At 38.7% G+C, this 23474-nt stretch overlaps 1 protein-coding gene across 1 annotated transcript; it reads left to right on the forward strand.

Moving 5' to 3' along the window:
* Positions 1-21519: 21519 nt before the first annotated feature.
* Positions 21520-22473, forward strand: LOC310649235 (olfactory receptor 14A16-like; the record flags this gene model as incomplete). Its single annotated transcript, XM_083377540.1, has 1 exon — positions 21520-22473. The coding sequence occupies one exon, from the start codon at positions 21520-21522 to the stop codon at positions 22471-22473; it is 954 nt and encodes a 317-aa protein (XP_083233666.1).
* Positions 22474-23474: the final 1001 nt, after the last annotated feature.

The following is a 23474-nucleotide window of genomic DNA, read 5'->3' on the forward strand; positions in this document are numbered from 1 at the left end:
ACAAATACATATTATTACAGATCTCCACATTATTATAACCAATACTTCCTCTCTCTTTTTTCTTTGATATATACTATCTCTTTTCTAAATTAACATATTTCTTATTGCTATCCATCAATCATTTAATAGTTTATTTTATTTTATTTTTTGAATATATATCGATCAATCTTTTAGTATATTTCATATTTTAACATTCCATCTTTAAAACATCAAACACCTTATCTATTTTTTCTAGCTTAATTTTACATTGATATTAAAATTAAAACATTTAAAATTTCTCAATTTCACATCACTAAAAAAATTATTTTTCCTTTATACAATTCTCTTCAATATCTAGTAATGTAATCCAGTTCTCATCTCATTTCCATATCTATAACAATTATACAATATTTAAAATAGTAGTCATTAAATTACAAATCACAAAGAGCAGGAAAAAAAGAAAAAAGGGGGGAATGAAAGAAAAGAGAAAAAGAAAGGAGGACAATAAAATATTCTTATTTCTCATTTATAGTTTCCACATATTAAAAATTAACCAAAATTTATTCCATTTTAACATTCAATACATCGTTCATGTCTCTGCATCCAAATATATTAGTTATATTCTATCATTTTTAGCATATATACTTCTTAACCCATATCATTTAGAAAAACTCAATATTTCGATGTTAATATTCATACATTTGTATTTTATTTTTCATTTTTATTATTTTATATTAGTTAATCAATATTTTTGTCTACTAATCAAAACATTCTCGTAATCCCAGTACCATCCTGTCTATTTTAATATTATCTATTTGGCCTCCTAAAAATGTTCATATTTCTTCAATCTTATTCTTGCTTTCTTCCTTTGCCATGCCATTTTACGCTTCTTTGCCTCAGGGTCATCAAAGCATTCTTGTATTACTATATCACATTGCAGTGGACCCTCAGACTCCACCATTGAAGAATTAAAGAATCTGCCAAAAACACCAAATCTTATTATTTTCACCTCTTGGTACAATTGTCCTGGTCCAAATAAACTTGCTTCCATATTTTCTCCATCACCATCTTAAAAAACCTGTATTTGCTGACTATTTAATTCTTCTGTCAGTGTATTTAATTGTTCAATTTCTTCTATTAAGTTCTGTCCCAGTAAAATACTAGTTGTAGTCACAGTTTGAATTTGAGTTTGTTTCATCATGATACTTTCTAATTCTTTCCCAAAAGCTCTTATTTCATCGCCATCTGTAGAAAGGAGCTGATAAATTTGGTAAGATATTTCCCACAGAGCATGAATTTGTTTTTGAAACTCTTCCATTGTAAGCTTTCACATCTGATGTTCAAGTTTACTCTTTATCTTATTTTCTTAAATATTTTCTTGGTTTTTTTAAAGAGAAAGTCAGAACTGCAATTTCAAATTTAGCCACTGGGTGTCCCCTATGTACTTTAAGAGTTCTTTTCTTTGTTATTTCTTTCTTAAACATTATTTGTTTCCAAAAAACACCCCTGAGTCTGTTTGCCGCCTTCCGAAGGGAGGGTTAAATTCCCCCTCCCTCTCCACAGGGGGGAAAAGTACTTAGCAGCTTAATTAGGTGAAAAGAAGATGATTAAGGTACAAGAGAGGAATCTTACCCTCGTCTCTTCCATGCTGCTTTAATGTTGCCTGATAGTAGCTTTGAGTTCGGCTGTCTGCAGCCTAGGATCTGGCCATATTCCTATGGTCAGTCTTTTGTCCACCGGTAGAAAGGGAATGCAGGCACTAATGAGGGGGTTGCTGCCACCCCCGTGTTTCTGCAAAAGCCCCTTCTGTCTGGACACCCCTCCAGGGCGACTCTTCAGTCCTTTTAGGAACCTCCAGCAATGCGAATCTGGATGTGGAAGATGGGAGCCATCCTCCAGGTGTCCATTTATGGCTGTTGGAAAAACCAGAAGCCGAATTAACTGCTCAATTAATATTGACATTTGAAAATCCAAAAAATTCACTGACAACCTGGAAAAAGGAAAAAGTTTCCTATATAAATCAGAAGGAATTGGAGGATCCAGAAAAAGAACAGTTTATTTATTTATTTATTTATTTATTTATTTATTTATTTATTTATTTATTTATTTATTTATTTATTTATTTATTTATTTATTTATTTATTAGATTTATATACCACCCTTCTCCTGAAGGACTCAGGGTGGTGTACAGGGCAATTAAAATATAAAATACAAAAGTTAAAAATAAATTAATTAGCCCTAACCAATAAATTAAGTTAAAAATACACCCCAAACCCTTAGTCCAGGCCAGCCTGTTCAAATAGCCAGGTTTTCAGGTCATGGTGAAAAGAGCAAAGTTGAAAGAAAAGATAAACAATTCAGAACAATCATGTCGATATGAAAGAATAAAGAGATGACCTACCAGATCTACAAGTCCTCTCAAAAAATGGTGACTGCTTTGTTTCACCAACATCAGATAATATATATGACATTACAAGAAGATTGGTTTGATGACCCAAAAACAAGGATATGGAAGACGACTTGGCAAAGGAAAAAAGCTAGAATAAGGCTGAAGAAGAATGGAGTTTCAACCATCTTATCAAAATCTAAAACGGAATATACTTAAATAGATAAGATGTGCATATTGAATGTAAGTCATTGTTATGAATAGAGATAAAGAAAAGTTTTTGGTCATTATAAATACTAATAGCTAAATTTAAATATTGATTTGTGCATAAAGGTCATGTAAAGGTGAATAGGATGTAGATAAGCTAAAAACTTATTGATGAAAGTAATAAACAGGTCTATATGGAACGCCAAAAACAAAAATTATTAGTTTAAGCATGAGATAGCAGATACAAAGAAGAAGACAGAGGAAGTATTAAATACTGAAATAAAAAGAAATTTTGATTACTAAAAAAATCAAAAACTAGCAGAAAGGAAGGATATTTTATTGTATTATTAATTTGTTGATATAGACAGTGAGAAGTTAAATATATAAGATGTGTATTTTGAATATTAGATCTTGTGAGGAATGGTGATAGAGGAATTGGGAATATATTAAAAATCTTGGGAATGATAAATATCAAATGATAAATTTAAATGTTAGTGGAAATTAAAACTGGAAAAATGTATTAGGTCATTGAATGTCTAAAAGATTTTATGCTAAAACAACTAAAATATATATAAACTAAAAACTATTGATAGATGTAATAAAGTTATTTTCTATGTGATTGATAGAATAAAACTTGTTTTAAATCTACAAATAGATAGTATATGTAAAGGGAAAAAGAGAGGAAATGTTTATGGTAGCAATTTGAAATCTGTACTAATGATATTTGTATGTAATTAAATTATTACAATTCAGCCGCCATGTTGCTTTTCAAATATGTGAATGTAACATTAGAAAATCAATAAATTTTGTAGCCTAGGAGTTCCACATCAGTTAAATGAAAGAATGAATTAGAATAGCCAACAAATCTTCTGTGACATAATTCCTTCTAATGCGATTTTCTGATGACCATGATGTACACCTTTTGCATTTTGTCCTGTTTCTAGTCATTTACTTAACAGCTTTAACTGGGAATTTACCCATTGTGTTTGCTGTGATCCAGAACAACCACCCTGACACCCTATGTATTTCTTTTTGGTCAACTAACCCTGACTAATATTTGTTACATCTCAATCACTGTTTCCAAATCAACTGAAGTTTCATTAACAGATAACAAAATAATCACTTTTACTGAATCTGTTGTTCAGATTTTTTTTCAGTTGTTACTTGTGTAGCTTCTGAGATCGCTGTGCTATCTGCTATCCTCTACAATATAGTCTTATCCTGAACTGGAATGTGTGCAGCCAAATGGCAGATGCTTTTTGGATGAGCTGCCTGATATATGCATCTATCATAAGAATCATAAATTTCCAAATATTTTTTTGTGAACCAAATATGATTGAGCAATTTTTTGTGTGATATTCCTGTTACAAAAGATTTATTGCACTGATACAAAAGTTAACCTAAGTTTGATTTGGATATTTGAATTCATTGTGGATTTATTTAGTACTGGGTTTATTTTTGCTTCTTCTAGCTATATAATTTCTATCTTGATGAAAATTTCATCTGTTGAAGGCAAAGTCTTCTCAACCTATGGTCCACACTTGACAGTCTTTTCTTTTTCTTTTTATTTTTCTCTACAGCTTTGTTTTAAAACTATTTCCTCTTCCACAATAGTCTTATTCTCTGCCGTTTTATATATAGTTTTATATATAGTTTATATATAGTTTCTATATAGTTCCATTCTAGTTCTGAATCCCATCTTTTATACTGTCTGAAATAAGAATTTCTAAGAGGCTGTGTGGAAAATAGCAACAAAAAGAAAAAGAACTTCCTAACTTGATGGATCCATCTACATAACTTCCTTATGCATAATTCTGTATTTTCATCTTTTCCTATTGCTCTGTCATAATGTATAGAATCATCTATACTTTTGATTGTTGCAGGTGATTGAATGTTATAAAGGAAGACAGTTTAAGGAGATATTTTTAGCAGCGTTTTGTGCAATCATTAACATTTCTCCAATTTTTGCTAATAAATATTAAAACAATATAATAATTATGTATTGGAATCATTTTGTTTGATTTACTATTACCATAACTGATTTAATTCATTTGCATTATAAACTGAAAGGGTTTTTATTAGGCTTCCTTGGGGTATTTGGCAAATGAAAATCCTTTCCTTTCCTTTCCTTTCCTTTCCTTTCCTTTCCTTTCCTTTCCTTTCCTTTCCTTTCCTTTCCTTTCCTTTCCTTTCCTTTCCTTTCCTTTCCTTTCCTTTCTCTTCAAAAACCAGTTCCATGATCAACAGAGCTGCATCTTCAGACATAGCTGCACTCCATTCTTCAAAATAGATTTTAGGTAGCTTAACAACTCTTCCGATTTTGTATAAAGCTCGATAGCATCAGATTTACTGAAAAAGGAGAAAGCCTATTTATCCTTCTTCATTAATAGAAGGATAATTAGTCTTTGTCCTTTTTAAATTAAATCTGATGCTTGACTTCATTTGTGAAATAAATTTCATATACTTTAATAATTCTTTTTTCCCCCAGATAAATATGACCCAGTGCCAGGTTAAACTTTTCCCCAGATTTACCACAATAGTTCAAAAGTTAGAACCTAATTGCAAAGTTTGACAGTTGGAAAAAATATGGCAGGAAATATGGCAGGTGAGTTCAAGGGGAGGCAAATCATGAAAGCAGAAGTGTACCATTACAATATGTAATGAATGGACATTGTGATGTTGTAAATGCATATAAAAGGGAAGGCTTTGTATTGTGAAGGTGCAATTATATTTCAATTATTTTGATGAAAGCATTGGGTTCTTCAAGTAGCTATAAACATATTTATGGAACGTCATGAATTGAACAAATGTCTTCCTTTTGTATTACTGACTTTAGTGGCTCATTTTATTGATGAATATAGAATCCCTAAAAGTATCTGACCTAGATAAGGCAGCAGAGTAAGTCTCAACAACAAATGTATACAGTAGCCTTAAAGATTTAAAGTACAATAGAATTGTTGCTGAATACACTCAGGGCTTTTTTTTGTCATAGAACGCTCAGAACGGAGTTCTGGCACCTTTTTTGGATGGAACCTTGTAGGGTAGGCAAGGCGGGTTGTATGATGTGTGAGTTCCGGCACCTTTTCCTTTTACAGAAAAAGCACTGAGTACACTTGTCAGTTCAACTGCCCATAGATATTCACAGATAATAGTTTTCATTCAGGTAAATAGGCACATTTTAATAGGGACTACTAGAAATGTGTACAATGGTCTTCCCATAGTAGTAGAAATCATATAAGATGTCTATAATAGAATTTATTATAGAATTGTATATAGAGAATAGAATTCTATAATAGAATCTCAAATGCAGACTCAAATGTCCATTTATCTATCTAATGTATCTATAATTCTATATATTTAATATATCTAATCTATCTAATCATTATTGATTTCAGAAAAGGCAGGCACAGACACACTCCTCTGTGTATTAATGATTCTCCCGTGGAGATGGTTACCAGCATCAAATTCCTGGGTGTGCAGTTACCAAGTAAGCTGGCTTGGTTATTCAACACCAACACACTGGTCAAACAAGCACAGCAGCGGCTGCATTTTCTGCATTGAATGAGAAAAGCACATCTTCCTTCCTCTGTCCTTACCACTTTCTATAGAGGGATGATTTAGAACATCCTGTCTGGTTTGGAAGCATCACTGTTTCAGGCAGGAAGGCAGTGCAGAGAGTGGTGAGGATGGCAGAAAAGATTATTTATTTATTTTATTGGCAGTTCCCTCCCTTCCATCCAGGACATAGCATATAAACATTACTTGAGCAGGGTCCACAAGATTGTCTGGGACACTAAACATCCTCTTCATGACCTGTTTGCCTTATTTCCTTCTGGGAGGAGGTTTCATGGCATCCAAAGCAGAACATCCAGATTCAGTCACAGTTTTGTTACATATAATATTAACCTTGTGAGCTCTCGGGCTTCCTCTTTCCATTATGTATTCAAGTTGGACAGTGATTAATATTTATATGTATTTACATGTAAGGGTATAGGTATATGCATATGTTGTATATAGCATGTTTATATGTGTATTATGTATTTATACACTTTTGAGAGCAAGCAACAGAGTTTCATCTTTAACGTGCCAGTGTGCCACAGTAAAAATGATAATAAAAGTTATCTTATCCATCTAATATCCTTATATATAAAAGCGCTCATTGTGAAAAGATTTTATAATCAAGGAATTTTACAATCAGAGGAACATTTTATAACAACCAGCATGAATGAATGAGTGATGAGTGAGTGAATGGATTTATATAAATGTAAAATACTTATTTTTAATATTGAAAATATTAAAAGTGAAAAGTGAGACTTTGAAAAAGAAGAAGAGCAACTGACAATTAAAGCCCTGGAGACAAAAACATATGAAGAACAATTGCAGGAATTGGGTATGACTAGTCTTTAGAAAAGAAAGACTAGGAGTCTCATGATAACAGTGTTCCATTATTTAAGAGGCTAACCAGGCACTTCCAGCCCAAAATGTCTGAAATGGCTTGGCAGTTCAAGTTCGACCAAAGAGTGCAGCTTCCCGGGGAGTCAGCGTCAGAGTTCATAGCGAGCCTAAGGCAGGCCACCCAGCTATGCAAATTTTCAAATTTAGAAGAGCGACTACGAGACCGGCTCGTCTGCAGCCTACAGTTCAGAACGCTTTAGCAGAGATTATTTGCTAGGCCAAATTTAATGTTTTCTGAAGCACAAGATGAGGTGATGGCTGACGAAGCTGCCGGGGGTGCTGTTCAAACTGTACAACCCACCAAATCGACAAAGTTAGAAGAAACAGTCCACCGTGAGGACGCCAAATGCATCGAAGAACTCTCCAAGGAAGAAGAACCTAAAATCAACTGACTCCAAACGCAACTCAATGTGCTGGCAACTGCCAGCCGTGAGAGGACAGTTACAAGGCAGTTCTCTTACCGAGAAGTAAGGGGTGCTGCAGCAACCAACTGCAGATTTCATTCAGCCATGTGTAGAGCTTGTGGAAGGACAGACCACATCACGGTGGTTTGCAGAGCCTGCCAGAGAGACCGGCAACCCAAACACCAGTCAGAAGAACCAACTAGGAGAGGTACTGGGGCCCAGGGTCCAGTTAGTGTGGGATTTTTCAGAAGCCGTAGAAGTGTATGCTGCACCAGGGCTTGACGCCCCCTCAAACCCAAACTTAAGCTCATGGTAGAGCTACAAGGAGTTCCATGTAAGATGGAATTGGACTCTGGCTCAGCAGTCTCAATCATTTCTCAAGACACTTTTAACTTCGTGTGTAGGAGCAGTAACAATTGGGCCAAACTAAGACCCTCAGATATAATCCTAACAGATTTTCAAATTGCTAACAGTAAATTTAAGGGAGAAGCCACCTTATTGGTAAAGATTAAAGGGTTTTTGGGGCACCTGGATGTAATAGTAGTAGGGGGCCAGAGAACGAGTCTCATTGGAGTCGATTGGTTTGATGCCTTAGGTATTCAGATTACTGGCATAAACCGGACACAAACTGCAGACCTCACGTCAGTGTGCGAGGAATACGTGGATGTTTTTGTTTTAACCCTTGGAACATACACAGCCCCGCCTATCTCATTTAAGCTTGATCCCAATGTAGTTCCAATCAGGGTTATGCCTTGTATAGTCCCATTTGCCCTAAAACATAAAATTGATTCCAAAATTGATAAGCTTGTAGAGCAGGACGTGTTGCAGCCTGTTGATGGTGGGGAGTGGGAAACTCCTATAGTCACCCCACATAAAGCCAACGATGAACTTTGCATTTGTGCTGACTATAAATTTATTTATTATTTATTTATTTATTAGTTTTTATAAACCGCCCTTCTCCCGAGGGACTCGGGGCGGTGTACAGAGGAAGGAATGTATACAGATTGAACAATAAAAATAATAAAAACAATAGTGAAAACAAACTGGGACCCCAATTAACGCTATCATGCCAGGCCGGACTGCTGGAACAGGAAAGTTTTTAAGTCGCGTCGGAAGGTACGGAGGTCGGGGGCCATCCGGATTTCGGTAGGTAAGCTGTTCCAGAGGGCTGGCGCACCCACTGAGAATGCCCTCCCCCTGGGGGCCACCAGCCGACATTCCTTGAGCGGTGGCACCCTGAGGAGGCCCTCTCTGTGGGAGCGCACAGGACGGTGGGGTGCTGACATTGGCAGAAGGTGCTCCCGTAGGTAGTCCGGACCCATGCCATGTAGGGCTTTGTATGTCATTGTTAGCACCTTGAACTTCACACGGAAGGCAACCGGAAGCCAGTGCAGCGCACGGAGGAGAGGTGTGATATGGGAGTATCGGGAGGCTCCCAAGAGTGTCCGTGCCGCTGCACTTTGCACCAGTTGAAGCTTCCGAGTGGATCTCAAGGGCAGCCCCATGTAGAGAGCGTTACAATAGTCTAGGCGAGAGGTCACAAGGGCATGGGTGACTGTACGTAAGGAATCCAGGTCCAGATAAGGCCGTAGTTGGCGAACTAGTCGAACCCGGGAGAAGGCTCCCTTGGTCACAGCTCCTATGTGGTCTTCCAGGGAGAGCTGCGAGTCTAGGAGGACACCCAGGTTGCGGGCCCTATCAACAGGGGGTAGTAACTTGTCCCCGATGTTAAGCAATGGGACGTTCTGAATATCCTGGCTTGCCGGTACATACAGCCATTCAGTCTTGTCCGGGTTCAGTTGAAGCCTGTTTCTCCCCATCCATTCCCGGACCGCTTTCAGGCAGCGGGACATCACGTCTAGGGCATCACTGATATTGTTTGGAGTTGAGATAAAAAGCTGGGTGTCATCAGCATACTGATGGTACCCTACTCCAAAACTGCGAATGATCTCACCCAGCGGTTTCATGTAGATGTTGAACAGGAGAGGTGAGAGGACCGACCCCTGAGGGACTCCGCAAGCGAGAGGCCTCGGGGTCGACCTCTGTCCCCCTGTCAGCACCGACTGCGAGCGACCCTGGAGAAAGGAGGAGAACCAACGCAGAACCGTGCCTCCCACTCCCAGTCCCCTGAGGCGTCGCAGCAAGATACCATGGTCGATGGTATCGAAAGCCGCCGAGAGGTCTAATAAGACTAGGACAGAGGAATGGCCCCTGTCCCGGGCTCTCCAGAGATCATTCATCAGAGCGACCAATGCCGTCTCCGTGCTGTAGCCCGGCCTGAAACCCGATTGGTACGGGTCTAGATAAACCGCTTCATCCAGGATCTGAGGAAGTTGGTGCGCCACCACGCTCTCAACAACCTTCGCAAGGAAGCGAAGATTGGAGACTGGACGAAAGTTATTCAAAGAGGATGGGTCCAAGGTGGGCTTCTTGAGGAGAGGTCTCACCACCGCCTCCTTCAAGGCGGTGGGGAAGTGACCCTCACTCAGAGAAGCAGAGATGACCGCTAGGAACCAGCCTCGTGTCCCCTCTCGAGCTGCATAGGCCAGCCAGGAAGGGCACGGGTCCAGTAAGCATGTGGAGGAGCTCAACCTTCTCATAATCCTGTCCACTTCCTTAGGAGTTACAGGATCAAATTCTTCCCAGATGACATCGACAAGACTGTCCATGTCTTGTTCTTCCATCTCAGCCCAGTTGGAGTCCAGGCCAGTTCGAATCCGAGCAATTTTATCCAGCAGATATTGACCGAATTCCTCGGCTCGACCCTGCAAGGGTTCCTCCCTCACCTCTTGGTTTAATAGGGAGCAAGTCACCCTGAACAAGGCAGCCGGGCGATTATCTGCGGACGCGATGAGGGTGGAAAAATAGTTGGATTTTGCCACCCTTATCGCAGCGAGATAAGACCTGGTGAGGATTCTTAGTCGCAATCGGTCGGATTCGGATCGACTGGATCTCCAACGGCTCTCTAGGCCCCGTCTCCGACGCTTCATCTCCTGGAGCTCCTCGGTGAACCATGGGGCTCGCTGGGATCTGCGCCGGGTCAGAGGCCGCAAGGGTACAACTCGGTCCAGAGCCTCCGTGGCTGCCTTTTCCCAGGCTTCCACTAAGGCATCCGCCGAGCTGTGAGCAGGGAGTGCATGCGTGTCCCTAAGCGCTGCCTGGAACTTATCAGGGTCCATTAGGCGCCTAGGGCGGTACCATCTGACTGGCACTGTGCACCCACGGTGGGGGGTGGCAAGGGGGAAGTCTAGCCGCAGGAGGTGGTGATCGGTCCATGACAGGGGCGTAACAGTTGTGGCACCCCCACCAATATCATCACGCCACCGTCCAGACAAGAACACCAAGTCTGGAGTGTGGCCTCTCTCATGAGTCGGTCCGGAAATTATTTGCGACAGGTCCATGGCCGCCATGGAAGCCATGAACTCCCGAGCCAGTTCGGACGATCCTCCCAGGGACGGTAGATTAAAGTCGCCCAAGACCATGAGTCTTGGGAATTCAACCACCAATCCTGAGAGGGCATCGAGTAGCTCGGGCAGGGCCGCCGCTGCACGATTAGGTGGTAGGTACGCCAGCAGCAGGCCCAACTGCACCCCTGGGCCATATCTCAGTAGGAGAGACTCACACCCGACCATCTGAGGGACGGTGGTCTCTCGCGGGCTAAGGGATTCCCTGATGATAACTGCCACTCCCCCGCCCCTCCCATGAGCCCGAGGCTGGTGCAGCACCTGGAAACCTGGCGGGCAGAGGTCAACCAGAGGAACACCCCCCTCTGGGCCCAGCCAGGTTTCCGTGATGCAAGCCAGGTCCGCATGCTTGCTCTCCACTAGGTCACGAATGAGGTGAGCTTTGTTAGCTACGGACCTTGCATTCAGGTAGACCAGCCTTAGCATGGGAGGGTGCGCACCTTTGCTCCCGGGTCCTCCGGGGGAGAACAGAGGGTCGGAGCGTCTCACCGCTTGTACAGAGCGGAGATGACACTCCCGGTGACGATACGGCCCTCTGTTTGTGCACCTTCTGCCGATCCCCACCATCCTGGAAATAGGATGTTCGTCAGTACGCCACTGGGTATTGTCGGCGACTGGTCCTCGTTTCTCACCATCGCGACTGGTCGTAGGCCTGGCCTGCGTTATGGTAGCCGGAAGGCCTGCCTTTCCTGAGCAGCCATATTCTTTCCCCGCCCCCCTCCCTAACCCGAGAAAAAACTTGGCAAGAAACTTAACCAGGGGCCTCTTGTTGGTCTTGTGATGAAGGCCCCTGACCCTGCCTGGCCATCTCTCAGAGGCCCAATGGTCGGGCCCGTCATCGAGGTTTGATGTATTGAAGGCAGGACGAACCCAGGAGAGGGGGGAACTCCTGAGGGCGAGTAGATCTACACTAGAATATTGGAGAAGCATAGGGAGCCTTGGAGAGCATTGGGAAGGCGGTCCCCTGGGTGGAACATTGGAAGGAGGGTCTAGTCGGGTAGGTGGGTATCTGGACCGTCATCCAACCACTGCCACTTGGCTGGGTGAACCCCAGAAGCAGGCCACTCCCTATCCTCTCACGATGGGTTGTGATTCTGCTTCTGGGGGTGGTCCAGGACCCACTCTGGGTGAAGCATACCCCATAGAGCTCTCACCTCTATGGGGCTGCAGATGTAGGACAGGCCACTCTGCCACCGTGGCTTACACCCAGGCCCATCATGTCCTGTGGGGCGAGGGAGGGCAGGGGGTTCAGAGCTGGTGGAGGCAAGGTGCTGATGGCCTCGGTGGTCTAGTCGCCATCATATCCTCCGTCGAGGGTTTTTGGTGAGATTGGTCGACCGGGGCCTGGAGAAGCTTAGCGCCGTTGTCAAGGCCCCTCGGTGGTGGTCGATACAGGTCCGCATAGCCGGTCTGCGACGTCTCCTTGATCCCATGGAGACGCCGCCATTGTTCAGGAGCAGGCCAGGAGGTCGAGGCAGAGTAACGACTCCGGTCCTGCTCAGGGTGGTTGCTGCGGTTGCCTCGGTGTTCAGGCCCGTGGGGAGACGACAGACTAGGGCCCCGCGGGGTTCTTGCCGTCACCGTTGCCGACGATGTCGCTGCCTCTGCCACCCAGCTGGTCCGCGGCACCTCCGTTGATCGATTGGAACATAAATGCACTCTAAATAAAGCCCTCAAGCAACACGCTTACCTGGTTCCAGTGGTTAACCATATTTTAGTCTCCTTGCAAGGGGGTACTATTTTTGCTAAACTTGATTTAGCACAGGCCTATCAGCAATTGCTGGTTGATGAGGCCACACCTGTGGCTCAAACAATCGTGACTCACAGGGGGGCTTTCAAAGTTAAATGCTTACAGTTTGGAGTCAGTGTTGCACTGGGTATTTTTCAGGGAATCATGGAGCATATACTCAAGGGTATTCAGGGCATCTGCCCTTATTTTGATGATGTTCTTATTGCAGGGGAATCACCAAAAGTGTTGGTCAGTAGGCTTAGGGCTATTTTGCAGAGGCTTTGTGAAGCAGGCCTGAAATTAAAAAAGAACAAGTGTAGTATTGGGGTTTCTTCAACAGAATTCCTGGGTTTCCGAATTGATGCTAACAACATTCACCCCACTGATTCTAAAGTGAAGGCCATTAAAATGGCTCCTAGGCCCAAATCAAAAGGAGAGCTATAAGCATTCTTGGATCTCCTAAACTTCTACCACACATTTCTACCTCATAAGGCTGCAATAGCAAAGCCCCTACACAGGCTTCTTGATAAGAAAGCTCCATAGAAATGGACTAACTTACATGAAAAAAGTTTCCAGAAATTAAAAGCACTTTTGTCAGAAAAGTCCACTATAACTCACTACAAAGAGTCTAAACCTGTATGATGCATCTCCCTCTAGGGCACACAAGCCTCCTTCATATCTTGCAGATTATGTTGTAAAATAAAGAGCTATATATTGTTGTAAATCCTATTGCTGCTAGACTACAGAAACTAGTGTTATGATGTAACTGTTTAATAGTGCAAATTGTGAAACCTGTTCATTGAGACATTGTTTAATCTCATTATAACCTACATTGTTTATTATTATTATTATTATTATTATTATTATTATTATTATTATTATTATTATTATTATTATTATTGTTGTTGTTGTTGTTGTTGTTGTTGTTGTTGTTGTTGTTGTTTTTACTTTACTGTATTTGGATAATGAGTCTTGACAATTGTTGAGTCTAATTGGTGTTATTATGGTCTGATCTAAGAGGGGAGGGGTGTTATGTACTGGGCTCTTGTGAAATACCACATGGGTTGCTGGAGCAGCTAATGGCTCTCCAGCAACCCAGACTACAAGTCTCCTGTGCTGCAATTGGCTATCTCCAGGCGGCAATGGTTGAGTCAAACCTATTGGCTGCCACCTAGGGGCTAGACTATATATTGAAGCTAGTCACAGACATTTTCCCAGTACAGTTCCAGCAATGAGTTACCCTGTACTCAGTTCAGCGTCTTCATTCCTGCGCCAAAGAACCCACTATTTAACAGTTCCCATCTTCAAAAAAGGGAAAAAATAGATCCAGGAAACCACAGACCTATCAGCCTGATTTCAATACCTGGGAAGATTCTGGAAAAGATAATCAAACAACAAATCAGTGAACACCTTGATGCAAACAAAGTTATCACTAAAAGCCAACATGGGTTTGTCAAAAACAGATCATGCCAGACAAATCTTATTGCATTCTTTGACCAACTGAAAAAATTAGTGGACCAAAGGAAGATATAGTTTACTTGGACTTCAGTAAGGCATTTGACAAAGTAGATCACAACCTACTACTACTCCATTCCCAGCAATGGAGAAAAAGCTCTGATACATTGTGCGATGTCATGTGATGTCGCAAGTTTGACATGTCTGTTCTGAAATCACATCTGCCAGTTCCTTGAGAACCTTGGGGTGTAGTCCATCTGGTCTTGGTGATTTGAACTAGTCTATGGTGGACAGGTGCTCACTTACTTTTTTCTTGCCTAGCTTAACTTATGTTTCTAATCTGTTTTTTATGATACTGTTTTTGATAGGATAGACTATTTTTTCCATTTTTGAAAAGACGGATGCAAAAAAACAAGTTAAATAGTTCTGCTTTCTCCCTGTTGCTTGTCACCTTCTTGCCAGTTTCTCCCATTAATGGACTAATCATTTGCTTAACTTTTTTCTTGTTTTTTACAAGTTGAAAGAAGCTTTTTTGTTGTTGTTGCAAGCCTTAGTTCATTTTGAGCCTTAGCTTTCCTCACTTCATCTTTGCAGGCTTGGGCTATTTGCTGATATTCTGTCTTAGTTATGTGTTCCTCTTTCCACTTTTTATACTTGTCCTTTTTGTCTTTCAATTTATAAGAAAGCTCTTTATGCAGCCATGCTGGTTTCTTTTGAGACCGGTCTTTCATGGTTTTTCATGCCTGACAGTTCTCATAACTCAACATATTCATTATTTCTTCCTACTATTTTTGCTTTCTTCAATCTCCTCATTTCTTCTTTTCCACTTATAAACATGTCATTCTGTGTTTTATTTTGCTATTTTTATGTAGTTCTTTGGAACATAATTATAACAATTCCAACAAACTTTAGTGAGGCTTCAGCTAGTTTTAAGATAAGTTATAATCTCATTCATTCTTGTAATCTAGCCTCTTGCCAGCATTTGACCCACTTCAGTTTGCTTACTGACCAAATCACTTTACAGAGGATGCTAGTTGGGTATCCATTTTGTTTGCATATATAGTGGAGATATGTTTTTTCTTTGCTCTTTGCTATCTCTGTACTGCAATGAGTGCTAACCCTTTTAAATAGTGTGCTTATACAACTGGTTTTGTGTGACATAGGATGGTTATTTTGATAGTGTAGGATACAATCAGTATGGGACATCTTAAGGTAGACAGTGATTGAAAGGTTACCATCAGGATGGTGACAAACTAGCATGTCTAGGAAAGGCAGTGTGTTATATGTGTGTGTCTATATGTATATACACACTGTGTACATTATGCATGCATGCATGCATGCATGCATGTATGTATGTATGTATATTAACAGCCTGTAATGTTTTTTTATATCCAAACCAACAAAAAAAACCCTCAGTCAATGTATTATCCCTGCAAGGTAGACCATCAAGAAGAGATGCACAATAATGTCAGAAATTCTACTTTCTGAGGTACAATAACAGAATCTTGAGAGCCCATCAGAGTTTCTTTCTATCCCAGGGAAAATGTCAGAATTAAATGGTTTAGGTAAACTAGCTGTACTTGTATTCATAGTGGTGTGAAAGGATGAAACAGGCTCCTTGACATCTCTTATGTTCAAACACTGAATTCTCTGAGCTCTGAATGTAAATGTTTAAATATTGACCCATGTGTAGCAATTCTGTTGTCATGGCAGAGTGGTAATATTTCTTCCCTTGTGTCAAGGAGAATTATTTGAACAGCATTGTTCAAATTTTTTTTTATCTGTTTAGGTTGTCATCCAATAATGCTGGATGACAAAATGCAGGCTTGGGGAGTCAAGAATAGCCTCCTATATATATTGTGCAGTGATGGCAAACCATTTAGAGACCAAGTGTCCAAACTGCAACCCAAAACCCACTTATTTATCACAAAGTGCCAACACGGCAATTTAATATGAATGCTGAGGTTTTAGTTTAGAAAAAAAAAAACTCATACATTTACATCTTTTGTCTTAAGAGAAAAACACCATAACAAAGCTTTCAATGATACAAACAACTTTTTACTGTAAGGTAAAAGTTTGCATTTGGCATGCTTTTGAACAATTAATATGATTTTTGCTGTTGTATGCATACTGATAATTCGTCTAACCTTGGCTTATACTTTGTAAGTTTGAAAGCAACACATGCAGCACTCAGGTCATCTGTTAGTCTGTTTCTGGTGTCAGATTTGATATAATTCAAAGCTAAAAACAGCGCACTTGCTCCAGGGGCTTGTTTTGGTTAGGAAGGGGCTTGAGAAATATTTTTTTCCTGCAAAATCTTAGCCAAAGAGTGAGGCACACATGCCCACAGAGAGAGCTCTGAGTGCCCCCCCTCTGGCATGTGTGCCATAGGTTCGCCACCACTGATATAGTGCATTCAGAAAGTATTCACACCCCCTTCACTTTTGTCACTTTTGTTATACTATGGCCTGATTCTACAGTTTTTGAAATTCATTTTTTCCTTCATTAATCTACCCTCAGTACCTATAATAACAAAGAGAAAACAAAATTTTAGAAATGTCTATAAATTTATTAAAAAGGAAAAAAAAAGTATCACATTGGCTTTAGTATTCAGACCCTTTGAAACAATACTTGAAATTTAGCTCAGGTACCTTCCATTTCCCTTGATCATCGTTGACATGTTTCTGGGCCTAGATTGGAGTTCACCTGTGGTAAATTAAATTAATTGGACATGATTTGGAAAGGCACAAATCTCTCTATAGAAGGCCTCATAGCCGACAATGCATAGTGTAGCAGAGCAAAATTCATGAGGTCAAAAGAACTGCCTGCAGAGCTGAGACAGGATTATTGCAAGGCACAGATCTGGGGAAGGCTACAATAAAATTTCTGCTGCACTGAAGGTTCCCAAGAGAACAGTGGCCTCCATAATTTTCAAATGTAAGAAGGTTGGCACAACCAGCATTCTTCCAAGAGCTAGTTGCCCAGTCAAATTAAGCAATTGGAGGGAAAGGGCCTTAGTAAGAGAGGTGACCAAGAACCTCATGATCACTCTGAGTGAGCTCCAGAGATCCTGTGTGGAGATGGGACAGAGTTTCAAAAGGACAACCATTACTGTAGCCCTCCACCAATCTGAGCTTTATGGAAGAGTGGCTAGATGGAAGGTTTTTTTCAGTGTAAAACACATGAAAGCTTGCTTGAAGTTTGCAAAAAAGCACTGAAGTACTCTTAGAGGAACAAGATTTTGTGGCCTAATGAAACCAAGATTGAACTGTTCGGCCTCAATTCTAAATATCATGTCTGGAAGAAACCAGCACCATTCATCGTCATCCCAACACTGAATATCATTCCAATACTGAAGCATGGTAGTAGCAGCATCCTGCTGTGGGGATGTTTTTCAGCAGCAAGGACTGGGAGACTGGTCAGGATTGAAGGAAAGCTGAATAGAACAAAATACAGAGATAGCCTCAATTAAAAACTATTCCACAGCACTCAGTACCTCAGACAGGGTCAAAGATTGACTTTCAAATATGACAATGATCCTAAGCACACAACCAAGACAACAAAGAAGTGTTTTAGAAACAGCTCTGTGAATATCCTAGAGTAGCTCAGCCAGAGACCTAACTTAAACTTTATTGAACATCTCTGGAGGGGCCTTAAAATTTTCCTCTTTCCACTATGTATTCAAAATGGACAGTGATTAGTGTATGTATATGTGTATGTATGTATATAACATGTGTATATGTGTAATATGTATGTGTAGATATATACTTTCTTTTGACAGCAGGCAACATAATTTCATTTTTAATGTGGGCCAGTGTGCTCATAGTAAAAAACGAAATATATATATACTTTCTGTAACCTTCAGCTGGGGGGAAGGTGCGTTGTAGAATTTTATTGTGCATGTATGATTTATGTGTGTGAGAGTTTGATGCTCAATGTTACTTATAAACAAGGATAATTTCTCTTTTATTCAGTGGGGATCATAGGAATTGATTCATATTTATAAACCATTCAGAGGCAAGCAAGTGTGATAGAAAAATAATAATTAAATCTACTCATCATCTTTTTTCTAACATCAGATCTGCCTTAGCATGGAACAGTCTTAAATCTGTCATATTCCCCCCAGAAACCACAACTGGATATGGTTTTAATCTTTTTCACAGTTATAGGAGCAATACAAAAAGCTGGGAAGACCCTTTCTGTAGCAGAATGTAGAGTTGACCTTAATAAATCAATGAATGAATCAGACCAAAATTAGTAACTTACTCCCATAACATTGAAAAAATAAATTCAAAATAGCTGTGTCTTAATTCTCTGAGAGGTTGTTAGGATTCTGCTATTATACTCTAAAATATACATATTCACAAATGCACAGATACAGTATACTCAAACTCTCTCTTTGAGAATAACATGTGATTTCTGTTTTTAAATTGTATATTATTATTATTATTATTATTATTATTATTATTATTATTATTATTGATGATGATTATGATGGTGATGATGATGATGATGATGATGATGATGATGATGATGGAAGGGACCATGAAAATCATCTAGTCCAGCCCCCTGCTCAGGCAGGAAACTTTATACCATTTCAGACAAATGGCTGTTCAGTCTCTTAAAAACTTCCAATGTTGGAGCATTCACTGCTTCTGTACGCAGGTTCTTCCACTGGTTAATTGTTTTAACTATCAGGAAGTTTCTCCTTAGTTCTAGGTTGCTTCTCTCTTTGGTTAGTTTCCATCCATTGCTTTTTGTCTGTCTTCAGGTGCTTTGGAGAATAGCTTGACTCCCTCTTCTTTGTGGCAACCCCAGAGATATTGGAACATTGCTATCATGTCACCCCTCATCCTTCTCTTCATTAAAGTAGACATATCCAATTTGAGCAACCGTTCCTCATATGTTTTAGCCTCCAGTCACCTAATCATCTTTGTTGCTCTTCTCTGTACTCTTTCTAGAGTGTCAACATCTAGATCCTCAACATCTGGAAAGAATAACTTTTTTTACTAAAATATGAGAACTGCAAAATGCTTCTGTAAAATCAGTGCTTTGATGATTGCAGATATAAATTATTATTACCTAGACAATTCTGGCTTCTTATCTCAGATCCTAAATCATTTGAAGGGAATATTAAATAGATTATATGATGGATTAATGAGCATAGATCTGAAAACAAATGTATAAGAGACTAAACCATGTTTTTAGGAAGAATGAGTTGAGTTAACAAGTTATAGAAAAATGGTGAAAGGTCAGAGTAACTTGATTAATTTGTGGATTTTACCAGAATGGTAACCAAGATGAGTAACAGATGGAATAGAACAGAATAGAATAGAACAGAATATTCATTATTGGTCAACTATGATTGGACACACAAGGACTTTGTCTCTGGTGCATAAGCTCTGAGCAACGTATACAAGCTACAAAGTAATAAATCATAAAATATGACCATAAATAGTAAGATAACCGACAAAACCGACAAAACAGCAGAGAGTAAGTCTATTGTAGGAGAAGACAGAGTTTGTGGTCTCAAGTATGAAAACATAGATGTGATGATAAATAAAGAACAGACTATCAAGTGTGGAGTGCAAGTTGAGAAGGTTTTATATCTACCTTGAATGGATGGAATTTTTAGAATAACTGAGAAGATGTAACCATAAAAGGCAAAAACAAATTGGATACAACTATCCCCAAGAGAATTTGTTGAAATTTTGTATCAGTGCAAGAAATCTTTTGTAACTGAGGAATGTCACAAAAAGATGTTCAATGATATTCAATCCAGAGAATTTTAATTGAAAAGTAGAAAGGAAGTGGGCAGAACATGCAAGGAATTAAAATTTATTGAAAGAAGAAAAAAGGCAGTTCATGAGAGATCTGTTGTTATACTAAGACATAATTTTCTTAATGACTACATCCATTTATTAATATGCCATTAATACTGTGAGAGAGGGAAGTATTGTTTCTTATGTTATAAGCTAAACACTGCATATCACTGTGTACATTGTCTATGGTCCCAAAGGAGTGACTTTCTGAAATAACTGAAAGAAACGATGGTGTAATTTCATTCCATTTACTTAGCAAAGGTCTCCTTTGAAATATGTATATATATACTGCTCAAAAAAATAAAGGGAACACTTAAACAACACAAAGTACTGTATTTAATAGTAGGATGTCTTATCTTTGCATATATATATGCAAAATTAGAAGAGGTTAGTAGAAATATCTACTTTTCTTCCTAGGCGCTCCAGTTCAGAAAAGGAGACATTTCATATATGCTGCATATCTTGCAATATATAATGTACTAAAATATATCAAATAGATTGGACTAATATGAATGAATTGAAATATACTAAATGAAAATATACAGAAAGGTGGTTACCACAGGTACAAATTTTTACAGTAAAAGGATGCATTATTGCTGTATATCTTATAATTGAGAGAAAATAAAAATCTCGTAATTAATGGTATGGTAAATATTATTTTTAAATATGAAAAATATAAATATGAACATTTTTATCTGTAATGACAATATAAATTCAATGACATTAAAAGTTGTGAGGAAAGGAGGATGGTTTATAAATATAATATTGTATTCCTTGTGACTAACAGACAGAACATTTTTGGTAAATATGCTATACACTATGGGCTTCCAGACAGGATCTTCAAAGGATTGTCTTAGTTTGAAGAATATATTTTTAAGATTTCATCCAATTCTCTTAAGTTAATTTGAAATAATACTAAGATAACTCAATCATTATCATTTAGTCAATAATTTAACATTCATTCATTTGTACTTACTAGATAGAGTTTGGATGGGTTTACAAATTGAAAACTATAAAATATCTAGGTATTGTAACTCTAGAAGGTTTGTTTATTTTTTAGAAAGAATATATCTGCATGTGACACTGACTGAGAATTTTAACTAAAGTCACATTGAAGACAATAACACTTTTAAATTTATATACACAGAATTGTATTGTAGCCTTCCCATATCCTAAACAAAATAACATAACTATTTATTTATCTGTTTGTTTGTTGGTTGATGGTTGATATGCCTCAAAGAATAGTTTGTTAAAGACTGAAGATGATATGGATATTTTAATGTTATTTTTGTTGAATATAGCTTCTTCCCAAGCCAATTACTTCACTTTAAGGTGACAATGTTCAGTAGGCTTTTTTTTAATTGCCTGATGAAAGATGACAAATTTCTACATTGCTATAATTTGCATAAGAAAAATAATCAGATCTGGAGAATGAATAAAGACGGATCTTCCCAACTGGACTGAGCATATCTATTATAGGAACGTCTTCAAGAATATTCCTAATAATATATTTTATATATTGATACAAATAATGTTTATGGCAAGACAATTTTCACCAGATTTGTTACTTATATTAATTTCCAATCTGTTTCTGTCCAGAATAATTGAAAGAACAAGAATGGCCAATGAATCCTCTGTGACAGAATTCTTTCTGATGGGATTTTCTAATGACCGTGATATACAACTTTTGCATTTTGTCATGTTTCTAGTCATTTACCTAGTAGCCTTAGCTGGGAATTTACTCATTGTGTTTGTTGTGATCCTGAACAATCACCTCCACACTCCTATGTATTTTTTTTTGGTCAATTTATCCTTGACTGATATTTGTTATATCACAACCACAATCCCCAAATCAATGGCAGTTTCATTGACAGATAACAAAATGATTACTTTTCCTGGATGTGTGACTCAAGTTTTCTTAGTTATTGCTTGTGTAGGTTCTGAGGTTGCCTTGCTCACCATCATGGCTTATGATCGTTATGTAGCTATCTGCCATCCTTTGCGATATAGCCTCATCTTGAACTGGGATGCATGTAGCCAAATGGCAATTGCTTCTTGGATTAGTTCCCTCATTTATGCTATGTTGCTAACCACCATAACTTTTCAATTGCATTTCTGTGGATTGAACATCATTGGACAGTTTTTTTGTGATGTTCCTCAGCTACAAAGGATTTCTTGCACTGATACAAAATTAAATCAAATTCTTATGTGGATAGTTGGATTCATTGTGAGTTCATTTTCTACTGGATTTGTTTTTGCCTCTTATGGTTACATCTTCTCAGTAATTTTAAAAATTCCATCCACTCAAGGTAGATATAAAACCTTTTCAACTTGCAGTCCACACTTGACAATCTATTCTTTATTTATCATTACATCTATGTTTTCATACTTGAGACCACAAACTCTTTCTTCTCCCATAATAGACTTATTGTCTGCTGTTTTATATGCAGTTTTGCCTCCAGTTCTGAATCCCATCATTTATAGCTTCAGAAACAAGGATATCCAAGAGACTGTGTGGAAAGTAATGTCAAAATCTGATCCAACATTTTGGGCATTCTGCAAGTTCTGTTAGCTAAGGAATATCAGCTGCCTAGAGCTAGGGTTATTTTGCTGCTGTAGCCCTTGACCTTTAGAATATCTTTCCTTCAAAAATTAAAATTCTTTATTATTTTTACATCAATACAATAATTCTTTATCTACTGGAATCCTTTTGTTTCTGTATGATTAGAGTTTACTATTCTCTTCAATTAATGATTTCATTTATTTGCATTTTGATGGTATTAAATATTGTTATAAAAGATGTACCTTCAGATTCTTTGGGCCTTCACCAAATGCAATCAGCTACTCTAAGATATTTGTCTATTATTCATCCATCCATCCACCCATCCATCCATCCATCCATCCATCCATCCATCCATCCATTATTTATTTATTTATTGGGGAGAGTCAAAGCTGCTGCCAAAAATTCAACCATTTTCAAAAAGACTTGCTGTCAGACAAAGACATTCTTGAGATTATGTCCTCAAAATAATTGGATCTTATTCCTCAAAAGAGATTTTATGTACTCTGTTTCACATATGTATAAAGCTACACACCCAACCATTTATCCCTATAGTTGGCCCTCACAAAGTGAGTACAAACAGCAGGGCTTTGGCGGCAGGGTTGGACATGAGGGAATTCACCATAATTCCTCCAGCCACAAACAGAACCATTTCAAGGGACTTTGTGCACTTTCCCTAATAGCTGTTCTCAGAAGTCACTAATGAACTTCTTCAAAGAAGTTAGACATCTTAAAAGTGACAGTGCTGGAAATACCTTGTGAAGTGTCTAAAATCTTTAAAATAAGAAGATGAACATAAGTTATAATTAGAGTTTACATTTTTTAAGAATTTAAAATGAACAGCAAAAAGCAAGGCAAAGTTTTAGTTACCGAAAAAAAATAAATGGACTAAGAAAATGTTGGAATATTGAATTTTGAAGGTTAAGACTTTGAAATTACCAAAGGGTAACATTATTAGTAGCAGTATCAGTGCTGCTATTAGCACTAATGATGTTATCTGGTTACTTGGGTAA

Source organism: Vipera ursinii (genome assembly GCF_947247035.1).
Source record: "Vipera ursinii genome assembly, chromosome: Z".
Classification (NCBI taxonomy): domain Eukaryota; kingdom Metazoa; phylum Chordata; class Lepidosauria; order Squamata; family Viperidae; genus Vipera; species Vipera ursinii.